Raw genomic sequence first — 25374 nt, forward strand, 5'->3', positions numbered from 1 at the left:
TAAAATAAAGTTCATATATGAGAAGTAAAAATCGGTTAAACTTTAGGAGATGATGCAGTAATGATAAGCATGCTGCTAAATGGTTATTTGTACCGAGGTATATGAAACATGAGAATGATGATAACTTCTGAAGTAGTTAATCTTAAGAAGGAGAAAATGTTACCTTGTTATTTTCAGAAGCACAAAAGCCACAATCTGCAGAAGTCTGAAGGCACTTCATGCAATCCCAATCACCAAGGCTCAAATTTGTACTATAATCCTAAATGGTTATTTGTTACTAATGGGAAATACTCAAGAGAATATGAAGTTATAGTAAACTGATACGCAAGTAAGAATCCACTGAAGTTGTAGCAAATGAAGCTTAAAAAGTGTGAATTGAAATGGGTGAAGAGTATTATCTTACAGGATTGTGAGTGAAATATTAATCTCAAGATCTGTAGGCAGAGTTCCACTGAAGTTGTTGTAGCCCAAATCCAAAACCTTCAATTCTTTCAAGTGTACAATTCCTGAAGGGATGGTGCCATAAAATGAATTGTTCCGCAGAATACTGCAAAATGTTCATCACAACATTGTTATTTGAAATCATTAAGGAACTGAAGTACACATTGCAACAAAGTTATAAACATCAACTTACATAAACTTAATGGCGTCCGGCGAGAACCACCATAACAAACTGAGCAGTTGCATAAACCCAAACATATTTTCTTCTCACTAAGAACAAATTTGGATCAATCAGTGTAATAGAAAAGGCAGAACTAAAGTTTATGGTGCTGTCTAAAATTAGAAAAAGCCTTACCCATTGTTATGGATGTCATGCTAGCAAGAAGACCGAGTATACAAGAAAATGGGATCGATATGGCCGCGGCCGTAGATCCCATACTAGAAACATGTTCCAATGATATCTATCGTTAGAAGTTCATATTACTTGACTAAATGGAATACTATCCAAGAGTGTTTAAACTTACAAGAATTTATTCGAGAAAACAAAAATAAGCCAGCATGTTGATAAAAACAAGAACCGAAACATTTTGCCAAACCCTGTGAAAGATTTGCACATTAGTTTTGTCGTGCCAAAGTTGGAATAGAATACAGATAGAGAAACATGCAGCTTATGAGTGAAACAAGGCTCAAGGAAGTGAACCATAAAATCATCATTAAGTAATCTATTAAGAATAACCATTTAGGATAGAAAAAACAGGGAAGACATAAAGGATTAAGACTAGTAAGAATCTTCAAGCCTGTATAACTGATACGCAAGTAAGGAAAATTTTGATAGAGAAAAGAGAACATACCAACAACAAAAAACAAAGGTAAGGAGCTACAATAGATCATTTAGACTTCAACTTTTCTCAACTCCTCCTCTTGTTGCTAAAGGAATACAAAGATCATAATCAAAGATCAATGTACAACAAAATAAATTAGAATTGAGAATAATTTTCTGGCACATTACCTAGAATATACCTTAAACAATATACTCCATGTTGTGTCTACTCTTTCTTGTAGTAAGCAGCATTCCAAGGCAATCTCATATTCAATATTATTAGGCTGAGAACAATGTGAAGTAGACACAACATCTTTTTGCACAAACAAAATAAGGCAAATAAATCATATATTCAACAGACATTTTAAAATAAATTGGCCAAGAATATAAACAGGAAAGTTAGATAGCATACCATCTCACATTGCATTTGCGTTCTAAGTTGATCAACGCCCAATGCTTCCAACAATTGAAAATAACATAAAGATGAGAAAAGAAACACTTCATTAATGTATTTTCAACACAAGAAAATGAAGGGTTAACTCAATATTATCTATCATTACTTCTTCTATCTCTTCTTCCATTAACACAATTCTATCTATCAGTGCTTCCAATTCAAAACCAGTAAAACAAACATTAGATAAGGAATAGTGACACAGACCTGAACATAGAATCTCATAAATAACATGCTTATTATCTTAGACAAATCCATTCACAATGAAAAGGTTCAAGTAGCATAAAATCACACACTAACTTTACCAACGAGGAAAATTTGCATAGAATAAATGGCAATTTATGCTTTACTTTCTCCTAGAGAGTGTTATAAAGTAACTAATACATGTGAATGAATACCTTCACTACCTAATAGTCTAACAAAAAATATGTTCATAGCTAAGACGATTAATATCTCAAATATGATTACATTATAAAAACAGAGAGGCACAACTTATGAGGATTGTTGTAGCTTCTCTTCTAAAAGCTCAATGCAATTATGTACATAAACTTGAGAGGATTTTGTACAATAAGACATATATACAATTAAAAATATTTCTATACTTATCATATAACATTGTGTTCACATAATGTTAATGTCATTTAGGATTATCGTGGCATACTTCTGGCAAATCTATTACCAACAATTCCTAATTAAGAAGACATCCAATGCCCTTGAACCTTCTGTGAACCATAAATGAAACAATCTGGGAAAATTAATTCGCTTAAAAACTCAGAGGTTAGGGATTTGTATATATTTGTGGAAATTAGTAGAAAATTAACAAATACAATTAGAGATTTAGATTAATGAATGTAGGAGATGAATCAAGAAATTAGGGATTTCTTACCAAAATTGGAATGAATTGAACCTCAATATAAGCTTCAATTTGAGTTGGTACTGACAACCACATTCAACAAAGAAGATGGTGACTGACGTGAATAAAACAGAGAGTGAGGTCGATTCAAATAAGAAGACGATTTATAAATCTTCAGAAGAAGATAGCATTGAACGATGAAAGATCATTGTTGAACAACGGGATATAAGAATGTTGAGCTCATGGCAAAACTGCAATATGACATAGAGAGGAAGACGTTGATGGTGGAAGAAGCGTGCGAGAGAGAGAGAGAGGAAGTAGAGAATTGAAAAGGAGATGTGTAGAGAAATGAGAGAGAGAGTAGAAGGAGTGTGTGAGAGAGTAGAAGAAATGAGAGACCCAAACCTGATAATTGATTATTTAGAAGAAACAAATGGGTCTAGGGTTCAGCTAGTATAGTGGCAAATTAAAAGAATTTTAATGTTTTAGCCACGTTTTACAAAGATGTGGTTACCGAAGTGTGGGCATTCCGCCTTTTTTTGGTAGTGGATCTATCTTTGTTATAATATTATTACAATGCTGAAGACTTTGTTATTTATAATGGAGGCTGGAAGTTTAGTCAACTCTCATGTGAAGATCAATTACCAAGATTTGGATTGAAGATCTTGCTTGAAAATGAAAAAGGATTCTCATACCCTGGTACTTGTTAACGTTATTTTAATTTGCTCCCTTTTTCAGAGGTAACTTGGAATTATTTTCGTAGGTGTTAAGGGTAAAATAATATTTTCAATTAACCTTGCATTTGAAGACTATTGTTGAATGTTTTCATGTATTTTTAGACATTAATTTAGGTTAATGTAACACCTTAGTCTTTACATGTAACTCATTTGCCTTGTGAATTAATTGAGTGTATTACTTCATCTTAAATATTTATGTAATATTTTATTCCCTCTACGATAAGTCTTAACATCTCTCGAACCCATAAAATAAATGACTATAAATCCATGAAGTTATTGTTCGAGTCGCAGAGACTCACTCTTGAGGAATAAAATACCGCTTATGATATTTGAGCTTGAATGATCTAATACTAGTAAATTGATGAATCTAGAGATATCACATGAAATGAAATGTTACATTAATAATTCTCTGTAAATTTAAATGAATTCTTAATTATGAGTATTTTTAATATATTTACAAAATCTAGAATTTAATATTTATGTACTAGACAATATAAAAAATTTCTATATGACACAATTAATACGTCATTATCATGTATATTATCTATTTAAGTGTCAATAATAATTGACATGTTAATAAAATAAAAAAACACTTATATTAATGCCTATATATATTAAACTAAACTGCTTGAGAAGAAAATGTACGTCCATGTGAAAGTTTCTTCAGTAAATTAGTGTCCAAAGTCAGTGGTATTCATGATCTGCATTATATATCTAAAGCCGCACATAGCCACATATAAAATGAATATGCTTATCATATTATATAATATAGAGAGTATAATTTGGCATAATAGCTTAAGCAAGTATTAATATTTTTGACCAATTACATCATGGCTGCCGTTATCACTAATCATGGCTCCATGTTTGGCTATAGAAAAAATAATTTAAGTGACTGTATTCAAATCTACATTTTATATTTGTTGAAGTACTTAATTTGCATTTCAAAGCTGACAAATGCAATACCTCAATTACTTAATTTATAAATTTTGTGTTTAATCCTTTCTTTTTCAAAGCGATAAACCCGTACTAACAAATGTTGGTTCAAATGTTACATGTTAGATTCCTCTTAAACAATGTGTCAGATTCAAGTATTGTGGATGAAAAAATATCTGTTGAGTTAGCCTCACATACTTATGGATGTTCCGAACTCAGACAAGATTACCTCCCATTAAACCAAAAAAATCATTAACCCCATGTTTCAATTCGTTTGTCAGATTCATGTTTTGTATATTTTCCTTCTAGTTATAGAAGACCAATACGATTCATTAATTTATAGTAAGGAAAATCATCAAATATTGCCGGAGATAATAATGAATCATAGACTTATTCAACATAATTAAAGACCCTCCCCTACGAATAACATGACATGTCTCTTCATTTTTCTACTCTATCTCCTTATATTAAACTAAACTAGGATCTATTCCCTCCTCTCCAAGAAGTCAAACATCAACACATACACGTTGCAATTTTTTTAAGGATTAAATTTCAAACCTTTATTTTGACTCAGTATGCCATATTGAAATTAGAAAAAGTCTTATTCTCTTTTATATATACATATATTATCAGTTTCAATCCAATCTATTACACCTTAATTCTAAAAAAATCCTTTCAACATGCTTAATACTTTTGTTTGTGGTAATTTTCATCACGAAGATGAAGATATTGTACCATGTTCTAGCCCCAAGAAATCAAAAAGATCAAAGGATCATAGCAGAGATAACAACCCTTATTCTACACGAGGATTAGACAAGTTTTCTGAACTTCTTGCTGATCTTGACCAGAGAAGGCAGAAGGTTTATTCAACTATGAACCCTCAAGAAATATCCATTGTTCGCTTTACATATTCCAACACAGATGATTTTGTTCCAATCGTGATAAAAAAGAATGACAAGAAGAAACACAAGAGTCAAGAACTTCAACAAGTAACAAAGGATAACAACAAGTCTGAAACTGAAGCCACTGTTGTTGTGGAAGTGGAAAAAAGAAAGCAACAACCCAAGTTGGAATCAGATAAGAAGAACAAGATAAAGATCAACAAGAACAAGAGTTTGTCAAGGAAAATGTTAAAGATGCCATCTTTCTACGTGCCAATGGTTTTGATATTGATTTTGGTGTTGTTGACTGTGTTTGGAAGATCATTTGCAATACTTTGCATGAGTGTAATGTGGTATTTAGTTCCTACATTGAATGATAGCTCAAAACCAAGGAAATCTTTGAAGAGAAGAAGAAATATTATGTTAGAGGGGTGAGCGAAAAGAAGATGAAAGTCAATGAAGGATTACTTAATTCTTCAACAAAGTTCAGGAAAACATAGCCATCAAATATTAATTATCTTATCATATATTAGTTCTTTTATTTTTTTGTTTCTTCTATTTCCCTTTATTTTAGGTTGGGAATAGGACCATTGCTATGTACATGAAAATATGTTTATGTTTTTCCTTGGTCACGTTTTTGAGAGGGGTTGAATCCTTGTCTTGTTAACGTTTTCAGGTGTAAATTAATTATCATGGGAGAGTTAACTAGAGCTAATTTTGTAATTAATTAACTATGTACATGGCGTGGATAATGTCAATATTATGGTTTTGTAAGGTTTATTGAAAATCAAATGGTGATGGTGCAATCTCATTTTCAATGCTATACTCAGCCGCTAATTATTTAGAAGATGGATTACTACAATTGCACTAGAATTTGAGCCACCAATTTCAGATCCGCTTTATTGGGTGGTGGGCAGTTTAATTTATCCAACAAATTAGTAGTTCAAACTCCTAATTCCAACTATTTTTATTAAAGCTAACACCAACTGCTTTTATTGTTTATAGTTAGGTATAATTTAATTGGGGAATTTACAAGTTATATATTATATTTTTTTTGGTTTCTCATATTTATTTTCGTATTAGAGACCATTATATTCAAGTTGGGAACATTTATAGATATATGGGGCCGAGAATATCCACACTTAATAGACCCACAATATGAGTGTTGAAGAAAATTTACAAGTTTTTCAATGATTTAATTTAAAAATAATTAAAAATGGACTTTTAAATTTTTTTTGATGTCTTGTATGAGAATCTCTTCTTAGTACTATCGGATGGATTACCTGTCCCAAATAGTGTCTCATTTCATGTCCCAAACCAATCATATATTAACACATAGATGAAATAAAAATTTAAAAGCAAAAAATAATAAAATAGAACATTCTGAGTGGTTTGAGACATGAAGCTGAGTGAGACACTATTTGGGACATGTGATTATTATTACCTCCTTACTTATTAATTGTTCTTTTAGCAAATCAAATTTGTTTCTATTTATTCACTTTAGACAGTAAAGATTATTTAATAATAGAAGTTTGATTGTGCTTATTCCCAAAAATAAGAAACCCATCCATGCTAGTGAGTTCCTGCCAATAAGTCTTGGCAATGCAATTTTCAAAATTGTCACAAAGACTAATGCAATTCAGGTTAAACACATATTGCATTCTTGCCTGATATTATAGCTTATGAGTGGTTTATCTCTCAAGGGGTTCCCAGTTCAGTGAATAAAGAGATGTGTTAAATTTAGATAACATAGGAAGGTGGAATCTGATTTCATGCTCTAGTTAAAAGCAACATGACCAATCTTATATTCATTAAGGGTATAATTCCAATGTTGAACAATGATGTATCTCTCCTTTGTTCAATGAATATGTACCATGTATCTCTAATGTATTGTTTTGAGTCTAGTCCCAGTTATTAGACATGTCCAAATCTCATCCACAATTCATAGGAAAACATTATATTCAGTTTGGTAGTTTGGTCTCATTGGCATTTATTTTGTAGCTAGTGACTGGTCCTTATCTTAATTAAACATCCAACAAACTCCATACCAAATTACCAACCTATCCATTTATTTGTTTTTTCTTTTTTACTATGTTGAAATACACAATTACAAACTTTAGGGAGTAAGTTACACATCACCCAAACATCTAAAGGTAAAATACAATCTCCCTAATAAATATTCTAGAAGCCGACCTTGTTAAAAAAATGCAAAATTACTTTAGTAGATGATATTAGATAGGTGGTACTTTTTTTATGGAGAAAAAATAATTTTATTAAAGAGGTACCAAAGGTACAATAGAGTTACAATAAGTTGCATCACTTAAAAAAAAAACCAGAGAAACGATCTTATGAATTAATAAAAGTTGTTCAACATAATTATAGGAGACATTCGAAGGGATTGACAATTCAATTTGAACAGGGAATTGCGGATTTGCCACTTTTGCAATTAATCCAAAGCCAAAACTTCATTTTCAATTGAGTTGAAGATAATATTATTTTTAGTTAACCAAATAGATCATATTCCTTTAAAGATTTGTTGTTTTGTGTGGAAGCTACTGAGAGGTAGATTGACAACAAAATATGAATTTATGAAGAGAAATGTTATTCATAGGATTGAAAATTTGAATTGTGCCATATGTTTGGATTATCCGGAGTCGATAGATCATCTTTTCTTATCTCGTACGTTTACTCTCTTTGTTCCTCTCTTATGTGGCACCAACTTTCTTAGTTTATGTGGCACCAAGTTATGAATATGATACAAATTAGGACTTGGTCTTGGTTCCTCTCTTATGTGGCACCAACTTTCTTAGTTTTTGAAAATTGGTGTGTTGATCCTTGGTATTGTATTAATATTTCTCGTAACAATATTCGTCATTGACTCCCTTGTGTTTCTTTAATACAATTTTGCTTATTAAAAAAAAAAATTACTCACCAATCTATACTCCAAAACTTCTGGTTGTGGGAAGAAAATGCTAAAATGAAGCAAATTGTATATCAACAACAAATATCTGAATTGGCATGCCCATTAGGTAGTACTATGAGAAAACAAATTTCAGTACATACCATGAAGAATATTTCTCTTGATCTTACACTTGAAGCAAAGTAAATTCTAATGGCTCTAGCAAAGCAGAATATGCAACTCTTCTGACGAGTTAGAAAAAGGAACATCATGTCTCCAGAAAAAAAAACATCTGATACAAAGAGACCTGATTTTAATCAAATCTGTTGTATCTGCAGCATTGATTTTTCCCCTCAACGGATAAAGACTTCTATTTAATTTATTTAACTGCAATGTCCTTAGATCAAATTCTACCTGCATCTTCCATATATAAGCATAGCTCAAAGTATATTTTACTTCGTTTTTCAGGTGTAGCTTGTATGCATTGGTTTGTGTTTAAGTGTAGGCTTTTTTGGTCCATATGATGACATGTATTTTTCATGAGAGACAATCTGACTTAAGGTTGGTAAAATCATAATGAATAGCTAAGCTCTCATTTATTGTAAAAGTAGCTTCCTCACTTAAGATACATTAGAGATACATCCCATTTTAAAGGATCCAGATCCATTATACTAACATTCTATACGAAGACAATGGTGTTTTGGACTCGAACCCACAACCTCATGTACTCTATTCCTTACGACTACTCTCTGAATTTTATAAATCAGAGAGCAAGCTAGATAGAGTTGATTAAATTGCTACTATGGTTGTTAATTACCTAGTATTAAAGAATAATCTGTATAGAATATAATTTAATATGTATTTGTTTAGGCAAGATTATTGTAACTAATAATATAATAATATAAGTGGGTGACACAAATTTAACGCGGAATGGTGTTACAGATATGAAAGAACATGTAAAGCACGTAGGTATATAGATAGGTCATTTCGTTGCTAAACAAATGGTTAATATATAAATATTAATATAGCATATTGCTAGCTCATCCAAACAGAAGGAAAAAACAGATAGAGACGAAAAGGCCAAGCTAGAAGGAGAAAAAAGAGAGAAAAAAGAAAGAAAAAAGATCAAAGAGAAAGAGAAAGAGAGAGGGATAGAGGAAAAAAAGATGGGGTTATGCTTTGGTTGCTTCGATGGGGGCAACAAGCGTATGACCAAAGAGGAAGAGAGATTGGCCTCTGAAGAAGCACGCGCTAGAGCTGCTGAAGCCGAACAGAAAAGGCACGCAAGATTCTAACCTTTTCTCTATTCTTTTTCTTATACCATTCATTATTTTCATTATCATGCATGGTTAACGTGATGGTGTAAATATCATTGCATTGTTTTTATTAGGAAATGCATGTGTACATATATTGTAGAGATTGATCTATTGGAGCTGTTTTTATGCATGCTTATCATCCTTCAACGTAATACATTAATATCTATATATTTCTACATACAAAGCATTGAGCATGGTGATTAAAATGAGAAGGAAAATGGGGTTATGATCATAATTATGGTTATATCAAGTTTATCATAATGATGGACTATTGCAGGAAATATGGTTTAGGTTCTTATGTCAGAAGATGTATGCAAGGTCCACGTGATAAATAATAATTAATTAATTGGAATACAAATGAAACGTAATTACAGAAAGCTGTTAACATACATATATGCAATGTTCTAAGGTGTTTGATTGTATCTATAGACTTACTTGAAGGTTTTAATTGCAGGAAAGAGCAACAAGGAGAGGCTAAACAACCAGAAACGGAAAATCAATCTGAAAACAATAGCAATGTTGAACCGTCTGTAAAAGTTTAGTGATTCAAGAGGTAACTTTATTAATGTCTGCAACTATTAATTCATACCATATGCTAAAATAACATCAAATAATTATAGAGATATTATATTACATGCATTTTGACTAGGAATTTATTGCACATTTTTTAATTTTGTAAAAGGATTATATTTATGCCTTTGATGTTCTTTATTGCCCTGCCGTTTAGCTGATAAAATTCAAATGATATTCATTTAGTATTCACCACAATGATTATATGTTTGACCTTTTCATTTGTGAATGCAGTGACAGATGGATTGAGGTTAGGCAATTTGTCTGTCCGAGTCAACTGTTTATTACATGTAAGTGAATGATTTATCACATGAATTTAAGGTTAATTCCTTTTTTTTTGTAGGCATTTTTGTTTAGTTTAGGTTTCATGAAAAAAAAACCTCATATTTCTCTACCCTTTTAAGATAATGATGATATATATGAATAGATACATACTTGATGATAGAAAAATGTACATTATTATTTTGAAATTTTCTCTCATTAGGGTATATTTTTAAAGGCAAACATGGGCTGGATTGTGTTGAATCTACATACACATAGTTTTTGCTCATTTGTTTTGGGTTAGACCAAATTGGGAAGAAACCTAGCAAACCAAACTGTTGAAAACTAACACATAGTTTTTGAATCTACATACACATAGTTTTTGCATAAGGATTGTGTTTTTCTCATTTGTTTTGGAGAGAATCGACTTACTCTTTCTTTTCTTTTGTGTAAACATGCATAAACAAAACTTACACATGCAGCCTATTTCACTGAGTCAAAAAAACTGTAATAGGAATTGTTAAAAATTTATTGGGTATGGTAATATGCATCTAAATACAATGCCAGTGATAGCTAAATCTAATTTTTTTTCTTTCTTTCTGTTAATGTGTAGCATATGCAGTGTTTGCAAAATGCTACATTCCCATTTTTGACATGAAAAAGTGATTAAAATGCAAAGGGGTGGCAGCAAAAAGATGATTTATTTTTAAAAAACTAGAAATTCCTTTACTCCTGAATTAAATACCCTTGTTAACTAGACAAAACCAAACCATCTTCACTAATTGTTAGATTAGGACCACTCCTGAAAGGTTATTTGTCTTATAGGTTTTTCTTTTCTTGTCTTGCAGTATTAAGTATAGGTTCAGTCAAATTCTCTGCATGCACTGCCAGCTTCCCTTGTTCCAAAGATGAACGAACAGATGGTGGTCACTTACTACAAATGTACCATCACACAAATTTGTTGTCTTCCAGACAAAGAAATATTATGTTTTGATGTATTTGATTGCAAATAGTTATTGGTGTAAAAAGAAACAAAGGATAAGTTGAAATGTAGTTTGGTGTCATTTCTCTCTCTCTCTCAATTCCTTATGCAAAAATTGAATGCATTAACCAGATTACACTTTTTTAAGCTAAGAACATGAACTGCTTTTCTGATTCTGCCAATACTTTGAGCTATTTAGAATTTGACATATAGCAAAAATTTGTAGTTTAGGTTATCAGAATACTCTATATGGAGTTTTACTATGATCTCAATGAAATCCCTCATATAAATTCTCATATAGAAAAAAGTGAGTCACTTGTAAACCGAGGATTTTTATGTGGATATCCCAAAAGAACAAAGCTTTATTGAAAATGTATGCAGCTATCCCAAAATTAATAACAGGATGATAACTTAGATGGTTGAAGTCGAATCTGTCTCTTTAAAAAATGTAATAGCATTTGCCAAAATTTTATTGGGCATCATGCTATGCATCTAACGTTTTTTCTTGGATTCTGTTCACGTGTATCATTTGCAGTGTTTGCAAAATGCTACTTTCATGAAAAAAATGATTAAAATGCCACAAAATTAATAAAAAGTAACTTACAAGATCATTTATTTTGTAAGGTGTTGTTGGATATCCCATATATCGTAAAATGATATATCTCCTGCTAAATCTTCATGTCTACAAAAACATGACATAATATGATACTTTATTTTATCAAAGATTGATTTATAAGTGATATGTGTTGTTTTTTGTGGGTAAGAAGATTAATAAGAGGATTGAGTAGAAGTATATATACTGAATGCTAGTTTTGATATATAGAGTGAGTAAATCATGAAAAGAAATATTTCTTACTCATGCTCAATTATAGGCGAGCATGTATTGAGTAAGGCTTGCCCCTTGTTCAACCGTAAATATTGGTCATATTATTTTTTTGAATCCGAACTAAGCCCTATACCAAAAGCTAATCTAACTCCAAATATCGATTGAGACATATAAATTTTGAAGTCAAACATATACTTGATTAAATATAATGCATATCCAATTTACATAATTCTTCTTACAATATGTAAATTGATATATGAAATGATATATGCATATATATTGTTAATCATATATAAAAAATTAGAGAAACAATGATATTTTCGAAAAAAGAAATGTCAATTTCTATACACAATTGAATAGACACACATACAAACATATTGAGTGAGTAACCCTAAGATAGATCGAATCGCGTCACACTTGTACTTTATCCAACATTAAATATTTGGTTGAGTCTAATTTTTGAACTAGACCCTACAACTAATAAAATATAACAAAATTCAGACTCAATCACAATTAAACCAAACAAAGTAAATGGGTAGAGTGGGATCTTCCCTCAAAATACCCAAGGTTTAAGAAAAACACAAAGAGACAAAAACTTTGATATGTGTATACTATAATAAAATATAAGTAGTAAATCATGAAAATATTTTCCACCAAGAAAAAAAATCATAAAAACATTAAAAATGATTATATAAATATATGAAACACCCAAGTGTTGTTATTCTCGAACTTATCTCTTTCACAATCTATGAAAATTAAATGAAAAGAATATCCACAGTGATCATAGATATGAAGCCATGAATCTGTTCATGGAGTGAATCGGTCCATTTTGTAAATCCCAGAGAACAAGTGTTAGAGTTTGAACAAGTTTTGTTGAGTTGAAAGATGCTACGAAAATGCAAACGTGGAAGCAGATCAGAGACAGGGAAGATGGGAAATTATCGTCACGCACTTTCGCTAATCGCATAAAATCAAATCGTATCTCTGATCTTCAATTATCGAATCACAAAGATATTGTTTCTTCTCATAAAGGTTCAATTAATTCACTTCAAATTGATTTTAGTGAACGAAGATATTTATTATCTGCTGCATCCGATTCTACAGTTGCTGTTTATGATATTCAACGTGCAACCAATTATGAAGGAGGTGGTGTGATTTCTAAGCATAGTTCTATATTTGTTGTTGATAAACAACATGAATCGGGTCATAAATATGCAGTGTCTTCAGCTATATGGTATCCTATTGATACTGGTTTATTCATTACTGGTTCATATGATCATCATATTAATGTTTGGGATACTAATACCACCAAGGTAGTTAACTAGGTCAATTTCATTTAGTATTCATGTTTTAATTTTTGGTATTAATTTTGTTTTTTATTTTGTTTTTTGGATAGGTTGTAGTGAATTTCAAAATGCCTGGGAAGGTGTATAAGACTGCAATGTCTACATTGGCAACATCACACATGCTTATTGCTGCTGGAACTGAGGATGTTCAAGTTCGACTTTGTGATATTGCTTCGGGTGCATTTGCTCACACTTTGTCCGGTCACCGTGGTTTGTCACTCAATATTTATACTTTAAACATCATTTAGTAAATGTACAAAGTTCTAACTTAAGAACAAAGTTCAAGCTTAGAAATCGAAACTTGATCCCTAAGAATCTCAAATAGGGGTTAAAATAGTCCCCAATTGGGACTAATGCATGTCTTAAAATTTGTTCTCAGTGACTAATGGATCAGCATTTTATATTCTCTAGGGTCCCAAGTTGGAATATCTCGTGATTTTATTGCTTTAGTCATTAATTCAAATTGTTTTTAATTGTTTTATTACTTGGGTTATTTAGTACATCCTTACAAAGCGGCTGTGTATTTGGCCAGCAAGATTGAGATGTTACTGGTTAAACGGTTATGCATCAAACATTGAATATGCCAAATCGTTTGATTAACATGACATGTTTACTGGTTCAGCATAACTTATGTTTTTCTCATACATGTACTTTCAGGGGCTAGGCCGTGCAAGTATGTGTTGCTAAATCATGCTTCTTCTCTATCTCTGCTGTTTAATGCGACATGTTTGTATGTTTCTATTTGATAACCCTCACCAGTTGTGTGCTTCTTTCTGGAAGTAATAACATATACTGTTTCACCTCTTTCCCATTAGTTTAGATATTCTTTAAAAAATACATGGTGCATTCATATAGAATACAAAGGAAGATAGATGTCTGAGGTGTGCATTTGTTCATATTGCATGATGTATTCTACTGATGAAGGGTATTGCACCACATGTGTTCTGTGGTAGCAGATGGAGTAATGAATGTTGAATGGTCTACTTCAAGTGAGTGGGTCTTGATTACTGGGGGATGTGATGGAGCAATACGTTTTTGGGACATCAGACGAGCTGGCTGCTTCCTTTTATTAGATCAATCCCGGACCCAGCTTGGAAGACGCCCAACTATACTTAAACATTCTGCGATAACTAAGGTTTTTATTTTAGTTTAGTTTACCTTATTCCTTGTCTGCTAATAAGTAACTCTCTATAATTGTTGCTGTAAATCTTGGCTATTTTAATCATATAGATGAAATTGAGCCAAGTATAGTCATGTGAGTTTTTATGCCTGTTATAATCTAAGGCCTTACCACCACAGGATTCAAGTACCAAATTGCGTACTGCACAAAAGAAACATGCTAATGGGGGTGGTTGCAAACAACTACCAATTGGTAGAGTTCCATCCAAGGGACCAATGAAGCAGAGATTACATCCAGGATTGCTGTCTACTCAGGACCGCGCAACTGCTCATTATGGTGCCGTGACAGGGTTAAAAGTAACAGAGGATGGCATGTATCTCCTTAGTACAGGTTATACTTTTAATTAGTTATAACATAGTTGTTATTATATTATACAATCATGAGAAGTATCTATGCAATAATAGTTTTACATCGGACTCTAAAGTTGTTAGAACACAGGGTCTGATTCAAGGTTGAGATTGTGGGATGTTGAATCTAGCTGTGACACACTTGTGAACTTCGAAACAGTCCGCCTGCAAACAAGCAAACCTATTCAATTAGCGACCGCTCAAGATTCAGGCCTTGTTTTTGTTCCATGCATGAGAACTGTGAAAGTATGTTTTCCTTTAAGTTTATTCTATAGTTTAACTTTGAATCATATTTACAAATACTATTAATTAGGAGTAGTGATCTCACTTTTGGATTATCCAGGCATTTGACATGTGGTCTGGGAACACATACACAACATTACGTGGCCACTATGAATGTGTGAACGCTTGCTGGTTTAATCAACAAGATCAGGTATGTTCATTTTCTTTCCATATTCAGTGGTTCATTAACTTCAGGTGGTGGCGGCTATGAATACGTGTTCAGTTTCCGATTAAACCCTGTCTACTCTTATAAGTCAGATCAGAGGAATGCAAATTTGAGTAGACATTTGCCTCTTTGTTTATTTGAATTTGTTCCATGTTCATTCTAAATCTTCTTATCATTAACTTGTACATTAAACTGACAGCCCCTTCACTTTCTGTTTCCTTTTCCCTACTTATTCTTTTCTTCTAAATTTTACTTTTAATAGAAAAGGATGAAGAATTGATGAGGGTGTAAATTGTTAGTACATGTAATCATCATCCTTTTTCATCTTGATAAGAGGAGTATTATCTTTAGGAAGAAAATAGACTTTAATTATTCGAACTATCTAAAATATAGCAACTAAAAGGGCGATCTAATGCACGAGGCTCCCACTTAAGTGGGGGTATTGGGAGAGTAAATGTACACAGTCTTACCTCATGATTCATCGGTTGGGCTCTAGTTGATTGAATCGGCAAGAATTGAATTGGCTCAGTGGCTGTCAATTGAATTGACAGTTTGACACCAAGAGGAAAGTATTTGGAGATTTCTTAACTACTGTATGTTAATAATGATAATCATCAAAATCAAGACTTAATTTATAATAAGTACCCATAAAACAGCATTAGCTCCAGATGTGGTTCTTAAATGTAGTAGAACCCAAGCTTCATGTATGTTTTAACTATCTTCTTTATTGTCACAGGAATTATATACTGGTGGAAATGATAGACAAATTCTTGTCTGGTCACCTGCTAGATCAATTGCTGATCAAATGGTATACACTCTTTATACTAATATTAGGATATTATCATAATGTATATATGCCAAGTGAGAGCACCTTACAATGTTTCATCTTTTTGTAATGAACTGCAGGACGAAGGAGCCGATGAGGATCAAGATAACTGGAGTAGCTGAATCTTGCCCGCAATTGTGTCACATCTTTTCATTTTTATGACTTCTTCCACTCAGTGTTAGATGTTTTTGGGATATGTTAAAGGTTATTCTGGTTTTGAAGAAAATGTGAATAACTTAAAATATGCTAAATTGTATACTAGCAAGCACACTGGTTGTGTAGTTAGATTTTTACCTTTTTCCTGTTTTCTTTGAAATTTTGTACCAGTGTAGATGTTGAATTGATTTCTTTCCTTGTAAGTTACAGCTTGTTGTATATACAATAATAGATGTGAAGATTCAGTGACTTTGGTATTAACTTAATCTGTATAGTTTACAAATACTAACTTTTTACTTTAAAGAAATTCATCAGGTCAACCTTTTAAAAGTTCATATCGATAAGGATATAATTAATCACATGGCTGATAGTATACCATTGGAGTTGAAGAAAAGAAACATTTTTCTGCTGAGAAAGTTCCAATGCAAAATCCTAATGGTGCCTAGGGTTAAAATTCTGGATATCTATGTCATTATCAATGACAAAAATTGAGGAAACTATGATTTTAATTTTAATTATAACTGGATATCTTTGTCTCTAAAATTATAACTAGATTTTAATTTTAATGCACTAAACTATGATTGATACACTTGCTTAATTAAGATAAGTTTATTTTAGTTTACTTTGGCAAAGTATTTTGGTAAGGTTGGGATTTAGTTAAGAGTGCAATATCTATATACCGTATAAAAATTTATACATGGTCAATATATCATACATCATTAATTTATATTACTTTTTTTTTATAGAGTCAATGATAATTAAAAATGAATGATAAATGATAGACCGACATTACATAAAACTCTTCGGTGTGTTAAGGGATGCAAGAGCAAAATCCTCTTTGATGCACATTTCACAGGAAGGAAGCACTAATGGGTGACCCAATAAATTGTTTTAAATTTGAAGTGAAACTAATGCCAGATTGACATTATTACACACCTTGTATTTGTGACTCAAATATAACTACAATTATTCTATATGTCCAACTTAAAGGGATTTTGGTAATCCTCCAAAACAAAATTCAATTCCTGCATAAAGTAACCTTCACAGACATTATACTATTTCTTTATAAATGTAGAAAATGTTGACATCACGAGAACTGATTGTGTATCTAAAAACACTTCTTAGTTCTCATCATGTAAGCCTAGACCACTCTGGTAGTACTACCAACGAAGCATAGAGTATAATTTAATTGCTCTGATATATGCAGCAGACAAGGGTCATGCACTATGTTTTTGAACCTCATGACATGTAGCAAAATATGATGATTGGCTCATGAGCCTAAAAACCACCCACTCCAGAGAAATGCTTCTTTAGGGCTCGATCCTTCTGGTTATGATTGTTTCTTCCTCCTCCCCTCCCTCTACCTCTCCCTCTTCCCCTCGGATTTGAAACATTCCCGTTCCCTTCAACCTCGGAAACAGATTGATTCTCCGGCTGCTGACGAGGTTCGATTTGTTGTCCCCTTTCCTTCCTTCCCCTGCCTCCAGGATTGCCCATAGTCCCTCTCCCTTCTGTTTCAGAAGAATGGAATTGGTTACCACCCTCCTTGTAGGAATCTGTCAGCTTCTTTACTGCACCAAGGGGAAGGTTGCCACCACGTCCAAGACCGTGTATTAGTTCTTCCTGAGCTTGAGTAACCAGTGAGGCTTCATCAGAATTTGACACCGCTATTGCACCTGCAACCTTGTAGCTGTAATTCTTACCATCCTTGACATAGTACTGTGGCTTTTTCTTAGAGCCCCATTTTGAATTAGGGGCACTCTGGACCGAGTTTCCGGTCTCTGTTCCCCATGATTTTCCAAATTTTGCATTCATTCCGCCACCTAGTAGTTCGTTTTCCTCTACTCCAGAGTCTGCTACGCTTAGACCCAAATCATCGAAGGAGTCATCATATTCATCATCATATTCATATTGTGAAACCATAGCAGCAGTTTTTGATGTATCTATCTCATCCCTTTTATCAAGAATATTCATATCTGGCGAGTTAGCTATAGGTTTCCTCACAAATCTTCCTACTGAAACAGAGGATAGCCCCTCAGTAATTTGCTTCCCACCAACAGCTTTTGTATTTGAGGATATTGGTGTAGAATCAACTAATTTGCCTTTTCCTTTATCATTCCTGCTCGAAGTGCTGGACTTGGGTAGTGGCACTGTTTCTAGTGATGTGTCCAAGCGCTGCAGATCTTCATGAAGGGTTCCCTCTAAAATTCTTTGAATAACCTCCTCTGGATTCTGGTCATACACTTCAAGACATGCAGCTAAAAACCCTTTACCATAATCAGGAAACAGATCCCTAATTTGACTTATTTTTGATTCTATAATCACGGCATCTTCACCCATCTGCAATGCTTTGCTTGGCACAGGGGCTATTGCAGAAATTGACTCCTTAGAAATTTCTTTCTGAGAACCCAAAATCCCAGAAATATATTGAAGCTGTTCATCATCAATGAATATCCATCCTGAATCAGAGAGATTAGATTAGAAAAAAAAAGAATATGCATATGATAAGCTATCAACCATCTTTAATAGAAAAAAGTACAAATTGATATCACAAAAAGAAAAAGAGAGACCTAATTTCACCCTATATTTAAAAGGTAAAAAAAGTTATTTGCTCCAAAAAAACTTCAGAGTCGAGCTGTTTTACCAAAAAAAAACATACTAGGCTCAGCAAGTTATGCATAATTCCTGCACACAAATGCAGGTGAGTTATACAAATGTGCATTAAAGATCATTTACCATCATCCTTCAATCTCTCAAGCCTGCTTAATATATTGAAAGTCCTTTCAATATCTTGAAGAAATGTACCCTTCTGATGTATTTCCTGAAAACTCAATGATACTGAATTGATCTTTTTAAATGTTTGAACCAGAATCTCTGCTCGGATGATTGGGTCCTCTACATTGGCAGGAAACATTGTCATGGCAAATGGTAAAGGGATGCCATCTCTGAACACTTCATCACTTAGATAGCACGACTGGAATAATTGCCAACCAAACTTCACCAATCTCATTCTTAACATCTTCAAACTTACAAAGATATTAGACACTGCCACATCTTGTCTGTCACCAAATAAGATATGGAATCCCTTTTGCAATGATGGAATTAATGAATCATGCAGTCTGGCAAGAACACTTAGCAGTTCCTCATTCCCATAACTATAACAAAACAGACCCAAAAAAATTCAAAATTTTCTATAAAAACTCAATTGTCAATTTTTACCAGACTCTATTTGGAAAAGGAAATCAACATAAATTTATAACAAGTGATAAACCACATGTAATGTTTGATCAGTCATTTACCCTTTATATATCACAAAAAGTCAAGGATGTCGGCAATAAAAGATACCTCATTTCAACTGGAGAGGAGAAGAATATAGTTGCTGGTTCGTATGCACTAACAAAAGCATCCACCGATACAATTGCATCATTTATAAAGTCCATCACCTATCCCAAAAACAGATGGCATCAATTTATGTTGCTGCATATTCAAAGAACTAGATGAATTGAGGCTCAACATTTTGCAATGTGAATAAACAAACCATTGCATGTTTTTAAGGGAATGTGGGGAGCCAATGAACAATTCCTTGGAATGCCATTTGCCACAGCAAAAGTCTACATTAAATTGCCTTGTAATGTGAGATAGTGTAAATATTATTCATCTATTGATTTCTGCAAATGCCATATATTCAAAGTTTTTTTAACCATTTTCTTCTAATGTCTGGCCTTAGCTGGTCTAAGCATGTTACCATTTCTGACCTTTGCTGGAGTAATAATTACTTCACTCGCTAGGATAAAATTAAACTAATGGTTGAAACTGGAACCCAACCATACTATAGGGTGAGCCTGGTTGGGAAGGAATCTGATTTTATAGATCTAGATAAAAGCTCAACTCAAAATCTAAAAAGCAGGCTCGCTAGTGTTCTCACATTGTGGGTTTAGATACTCAGATTGTCTACTATTTCTACTCCACTATTTTACCTTTTTCTACTTTAATGTAAATTTTATCTACTTTCACTTGCGCTATATGGTGCCTTCTCTGAATTTTTATCTTAAAATTCCGCACTTCTCCAATAAATTAGTTCATCAACGGGGAATATGAATTCATTCAACTTTCTTTGTAGAAACTAAGCCAATTAATTCGCCCTCGCTGAAGCAAATAACAAGCTTTTAGATATAGAATTTGAAGCTTCTCATATCTGGTTTGTTGCCATTAAAGAAATTTGAGTTTCAACTTGCAACTCGTCTTCAAAGATAAAAAAAACATAAAACAACTCACCTCCAGCAGATCATCTTGTAGAAAAGTAGCATTTTGGTAATCAGGTTTTCCAGAAGAAAATAAGACCTGTACATAATCCCAAAAATAATGTCTCCATTAATACTTTGTTCTTCATACTGTAATTATGCCCATCAACTGTGCAGTTGACTGTAAGTGGTTTTTAAAAGCACTTATGGATTATTCAAGTTAAATAAGTCAAAGAAAAAGTCCATCAAGCACATTAAAGGTCAATAGGATCTTCAAAAAGGAATGCAAAGAACAAAAAATGATCAGGAGTCATAGCTGAGAATAAGCATATTAATATAATTTACATTTATAAGGCCAAAAAGATTTATGTTCTGCACACAGATCCAAATAACACAAACAGTAAATCGCACATACTTTATATACATGTTTCTCTTACCGCAGATATAACTCTACAGACCTTATAACTATATAGCTGAACACATCTTGTTAAGTAAAATACCGTCTCTGCTTGAATTCCTATTCCCTCCACTTCTTTGGGGTGTAGGTGACTATCCTAGATTGTTTTTTGGCCCATCAAACTTTTTGAAATTTGAAAGTGTAAGTTTAATGAACAATAAAGAGACCATTAAACTTTTTAACCTCCTTATTTATTGTGCGGGTCACAAATAGACAAAATCGGTCTCTATTCCATTACTCTGCAAGAAAATTAAAACAAAAACACCCCAACAAATATATGAAAAACAATTTAAATATTGAAAATATGTTCATCAAGTAACTTCTTACAAGTCTTCGGCACTAAACTTAAACTTAACAATTTCACCTAATAATGTGATTCATGGTGTAAAATATACTAATGATAATAAGAAGAAGAAAATACTAAACTAATATCTCTAATAAACTCAACTTTTTCAGCCAAGGACAGTATGGAAATTCAAAGCTGAAAAGCAAGTAATTAACAAGTTATGGAGATATCACATTTACACTGTGTCATTACAAGAATACCTCCAATGAAGAAACGCAACGCTCATGCATTGTGCTGACAATTCCTAGAAAATGGGATATCACTGTAGTCAGATTATTATGGATCCAAGGCTGAGCATTCAAAGCATTTCTGACCTGAAAGACATGTGGGATGAAGAGAGTACGCAAAGCAAGTTAAATGCATTGAAAGAACTACCATCATGTCCACAAACAAAGGTTACATACAGCATACCACTTAGATTGAGATAGCTATATAGGCATAAAATAACAACAGGTGTCATTTAAACAAAGTTGGATTAATTTCTTGACCAATATAGTAACAAGACCTTATTGAGAAAGCTCTATTCAAGTTAACCCCAAAACTCACATATAGCAAGAGTATAGTGAAACAGGGAAAGCAAAAGAATAAAGCAGCCAGGTAAAATTCAAGAGGAAGAGGTTGAACACCAAACACTATCACAGATTCCATTTCAAGTTTCAACAACCCAGCATTAGCAGATCTTGGTTTGTCGTAATAAAATCAATACACAATCAAAAAGATAAATTCTCGTTAAGACACCAGTGGCAAAAAGGCAAAAATAGAATGTAAATATGTAACTTGTTGTCTATGTGTTAGTTTTATTAGATTTCTACACATCACTGTAATGATAACAAACAGCACCAAGAAATAGAAAATTTAAGAACAATTTAACATATTGCTTATAAAAAATTCTAATTTTTTTGAATTTTATTTTCTTGATAATAAAATATATTATACACCTATAGATGGAGACGGAAATATCCTTTTTACATGATACAAAGGAAGTCAATGTAAGGGGAAGGGCAAAACTGATATAAAGGTGTTTCTAATCTGTGCATGGAACATTGTCAAAGAAATTTTTTCATTTCCTAGATAATGCTTCTTCTTACAAACACATACTGCATTCAAGGGTTTCTTAATATACTGCATTCAAGGGATGCTAACTTAATAACCCACTTTTAATCAAAATATTTTACCAACAATCCTGTGAGTTCTTCATTTTCATGATTGTATATAGCACATATATCTAGCAACTTTGGCAATTCAAGCAACTTCTTCTCCTGCAAAAGAACTACAGGCAAAGTAAGTGAACAACTGTGAATTATAATGCAAATACTAGAAAATATGAGTCAGCTTCCGAACATGGATCCACAAATGGAAACAATTTTCCCAAACAATACATCAGCAAATGAGTGGTGTTTTATTTTTTAACCATTCAACTAGGGGCACAAATGGATGGATTTTGGTATGGATTATAATGAATGGGTTTTGGTATGGATTATAATGAACGGGGGAAAGTCTGAAACCTAGGAGAGGTACCGGAGGGAAGGATAGATTTCGGATACAACAAAATCTGAAATTTTGCATTTTCTTCATTAATTAATGTAATATACTGCCAACAACAATTTTAATAAATAATTTCCCGATAACGGAGTAAATGCATTGAAACTGCACAAGATCGATTGATAAACACTTCTTAAGTCCAGTCACGAAGTGAAATGTTCCTCTCTCTGCATTTAGAAATCACTTCTACATTTGTCAGAATCACTTTTTGTTGTATGGGGTACTGGAGCGAGGGAGGGAGAGAAATGGAAAAGTAAAAAAATCTCTATAATATGAAATTACAAAAAAACCGTTGGAGAGAGAGAGAAGGCGTATGATGGTATGAATGAAGTGTAGAAAAGTTTAGAGAAGAAAAAGAAAGGTATAGGCTTGGATATGGTAAATTCCTTTTTTATTCAATGGATGAAGATATATAGGGTTCATTTCCCATCATTGACCATCAATATCTAAAAAATAAAACAACCTAATCTGTCTGATTCATTAAATTTATTTTTATAATTGGATGAGTTGGATCAGAATTACAGATGGATAGGATGCATAGATGACGGATCAGTGCATCCAATTGTCACCACTACAATCAGTACAAAAACAACTAATAAAATAACCGACATGCCCGTACACATTTTTAAGAATTAAGTACCACTTTTGCTAGTGACAGACAAGTTTTATCAACTACAAGTCAATGATTTCTAATATTGGGGCACACATAAAAAATTAGTTCCAATGTAAGTTTAAAAAATGAAATACAATACAAAAAAGGAAAAATATAGAATTTCAAGTGTCTATCTATGCTAAGATATACATATGAAGCACACATGTGCATGCAATGTAAAGCATTGTGACTCTTGCCATTCCAAATATGATTATAAGAAATTTCAAAATCCAACAAGACAATCATTACCAAACTATGTAGTGATGAATCAGATAAAAAAACATGCATTGCATACTAGACTAAAATGAAATCCATTGTCCATGAACTTGAAAAGGATAAGAAAGAACCCACCTTCATGGTCTCTCAAACTGAGGGTATCACCAGGTCGAGCACCGGGATCTTTATTAGAAGAACTACAAGACACATGCATTAAAAATTACTAATGGTCAAAGAAAAGAAGGCTGGAATCAAACTCTGTGGGAACTTATCAAAAACTTACATGCGATACAATACCATGAAAACACGTCGGCTTAAATCAAGCTCTCCAACAATAACACCAGCGACAATACCTTTGACCCCACGATGAGGGAAGTCATACCACCTGCTCCTAAATTGTAGGAAGCTGTCCAGAAACTCATGTAAGGAGGTATCAGTAGCCACTGCAAATATAATACAGAAAAAAACAGAAAGCATTTAGAACTATAACAGCAACAACTAAGCCTTTTCCCACTGCGTGTGGATTGGCTACTTGGATCAAACAATGTCAAAATGTTCAATCGTAAATCAGGTCTCTAAACAAACCATTGGCATATAAATCCTTGTTAATGGTTTTGCCAATAGTTTTTCTTGATCTCTGCCTCTAGTGATTAGTTTCCTTACTGGCATGTCTTTACACATCACTAAAACCACCCTAAGCAAAACCCTACCATAGTTTCTTTACCTTAACTTTCTCTTTAATGTTTTTCTAATGTGTTCAGTCCTAATCCTATCTTCTCTATTATTCACTCGTTCAACACAACATTCTAATCCAAAATATTTATTAAAAAAACATAGAGAACCAGTGCAGAAGTAATTTTGAATAAGTTGAGAAACAATCAACACAACAATGATATAATAATAAAAAAAAGGTAAAAAAAACAACGAGAGTTATAACTAAGTAATTACCTTGTTTCCAGAATTCTTTAGGTTTGAGTTTTAGTAACAGAGATAACTCTCTATTCAAAAGATCAACAACTCTCTGAGATTCAAGAGGATCCAATGCACCATCTTCAGCACCAAGACCAGCAGCAACAGCCTCATCTTGAGGCAAGTATTTTACGAAATTGCCATTGGAACCATAATCTCTGTTTGGGACCCACTCTCCACTATGACCCAATTGAACCCTAGCGATTGGAACATTGGATTTGGATGGTGGTCTATCTCTGAGAGAGGTTGAGAGGGTTGGGTTCTGGTTCGATGATCCAGGTTGAGCATGATTTGGATTAGGGTTTTTGGGAATGAATTTTTGATGGGTTTTGATGAAACCCTTGTTGTTGTTGTTGTTATTGTCTTCATTCCTACTCTGGCTATGTCGATTCGACATTGTTTTGTCGAAAATTGAGTAAACAATTAAGGTAACAGAGACCAAATTCAGATGAACAAAACAGAGTTTCAACTTTCGAGTTATTATATGTCAGACCTTTTTATTTGCAAAAGTGAGGATGTGTTAAACCTTATGATTATTATATTTTTCCTTCTTGTTTAAATATCTTCTTTTTTTCCTTTATGGAATTTTGATTTTAGGCATTAAATTTTTCATTTTGATTACGTTTTTTTTAATGTTTTGCAATTGCTCTCTCTCGTTGAATTTGGATGTAAAATGCT

General features: G+C 32.8%; 3 protein-coding genes and 2 long non-coding RNA genes across 6 annotated transcripts in view; 3 read left to right on the plus strand and 2 right to left on the minus strand.

The window, feature by feature from the left end:
- LOC109326528 overlaps positions 1-592 on the minus strand; it is a 5182-nt gene extending 4590 nt beyond the window's left edge. Inside the window, exon 1 of the long non-coding RNA XR_002105247.1 lies at positions 404-592. This is a non-coding gene — a long non-coding RNA (uncharacterized LOC109326528). The remainder of the gene's footprint in view (positions 1-403) is intronic.
- On the plus strand, positions 4737-5807 carry LOC109326480. The gene has a single exon (XM_019559180.1). The coding sequence runs from the start codon at positions 4916-4918 to the stop codon at positions 5549-5551; it is 636 nt and encodes a 211-aa protein (XP_019414725.1). The 5' UTR covers positions 4737-4915; the 3' UTR covers positions 5552-5807.
- On the plus strand, positions 9790-11235 carry LOC109326510. Its single transcript, XR_002105241.1, has 3 exons — positions 9790-9884; positions 10136-10191; positions 11011-11235. It is a non-coding gene; the product is annotated as an uncharacterized LOC109326510 (long non-coding RNA).
- Positions 12697-16534, plus strand: LOC109327111 (DNA excision repair protein ERCC-8-like). Of its 2 annotated transcripts, none has more exons than XM_019560148.1 (8): positions 12697-13283; positions 13367-13526; positions 14270-14451; positions 14616-14826; positions 14935-15089; positions 15187-15276; positions 16028-16099; positions 16198-16534. In XM_019560148.1, the coding sequence occupies exons 1-8, from the start codon at positions 12867-12869 to the stop codon at positions 16237-16239; spliced, it is 1329 nt and encodes a 442-aa protein (XP_019415693.1). In that variant the 5' UTR covers positions 12697-12866; the 3' UTR covers positions 16240-16534. The 2 variants fall into 2 exon arrangements, with proteins under 2 accessions (XP_019415693.1, XP_019415695.1); XM_019560150.1 differs by having other exon boundaries at positions 12698-13283; positions 14273-14451.
- On the minus strand, positions 17148-25190 carry LOC109326953 (activating signal cointegrator 1 complex subunit 2). The gene is made up of 9 exons (XM_019559893.1): positions 24676-25190; positions 24011-24170; positions 23863-23924; positions 22493-22587; positions 21518-21631; positions 20549-20614; positions 19619-19716; positions 19010-19428; positions 17148-18732 (listed from the first exon to the last, which is right to left on the minus strand). Exons 1-9 carry the CDS (start codon positions 25091-25093, stop codon positions 17552-17554), a joined length of 2613 nt encoding a protein of 870 aa, XP_019415438.1. The 5' UTR covers positions 25094-25190; the 3' UTR covers positions 17148-17551.

Source organism: Lupinus angustifolius, chromosome LG14 (assembly GCF_001865875.1).
Source record: "Lupinus angustifolius cultivar Tanjil chromosome LG14, LupAngTanjil_v1.0, whole genome shotgun sequence".
Classification (NCBI taxonomy): Eukaryota; Viridiplantae; Streptophyta; class Magnoliopsida; order Fabales; family Fabaceae; genus Lupinus; species Lupinus angustifolius.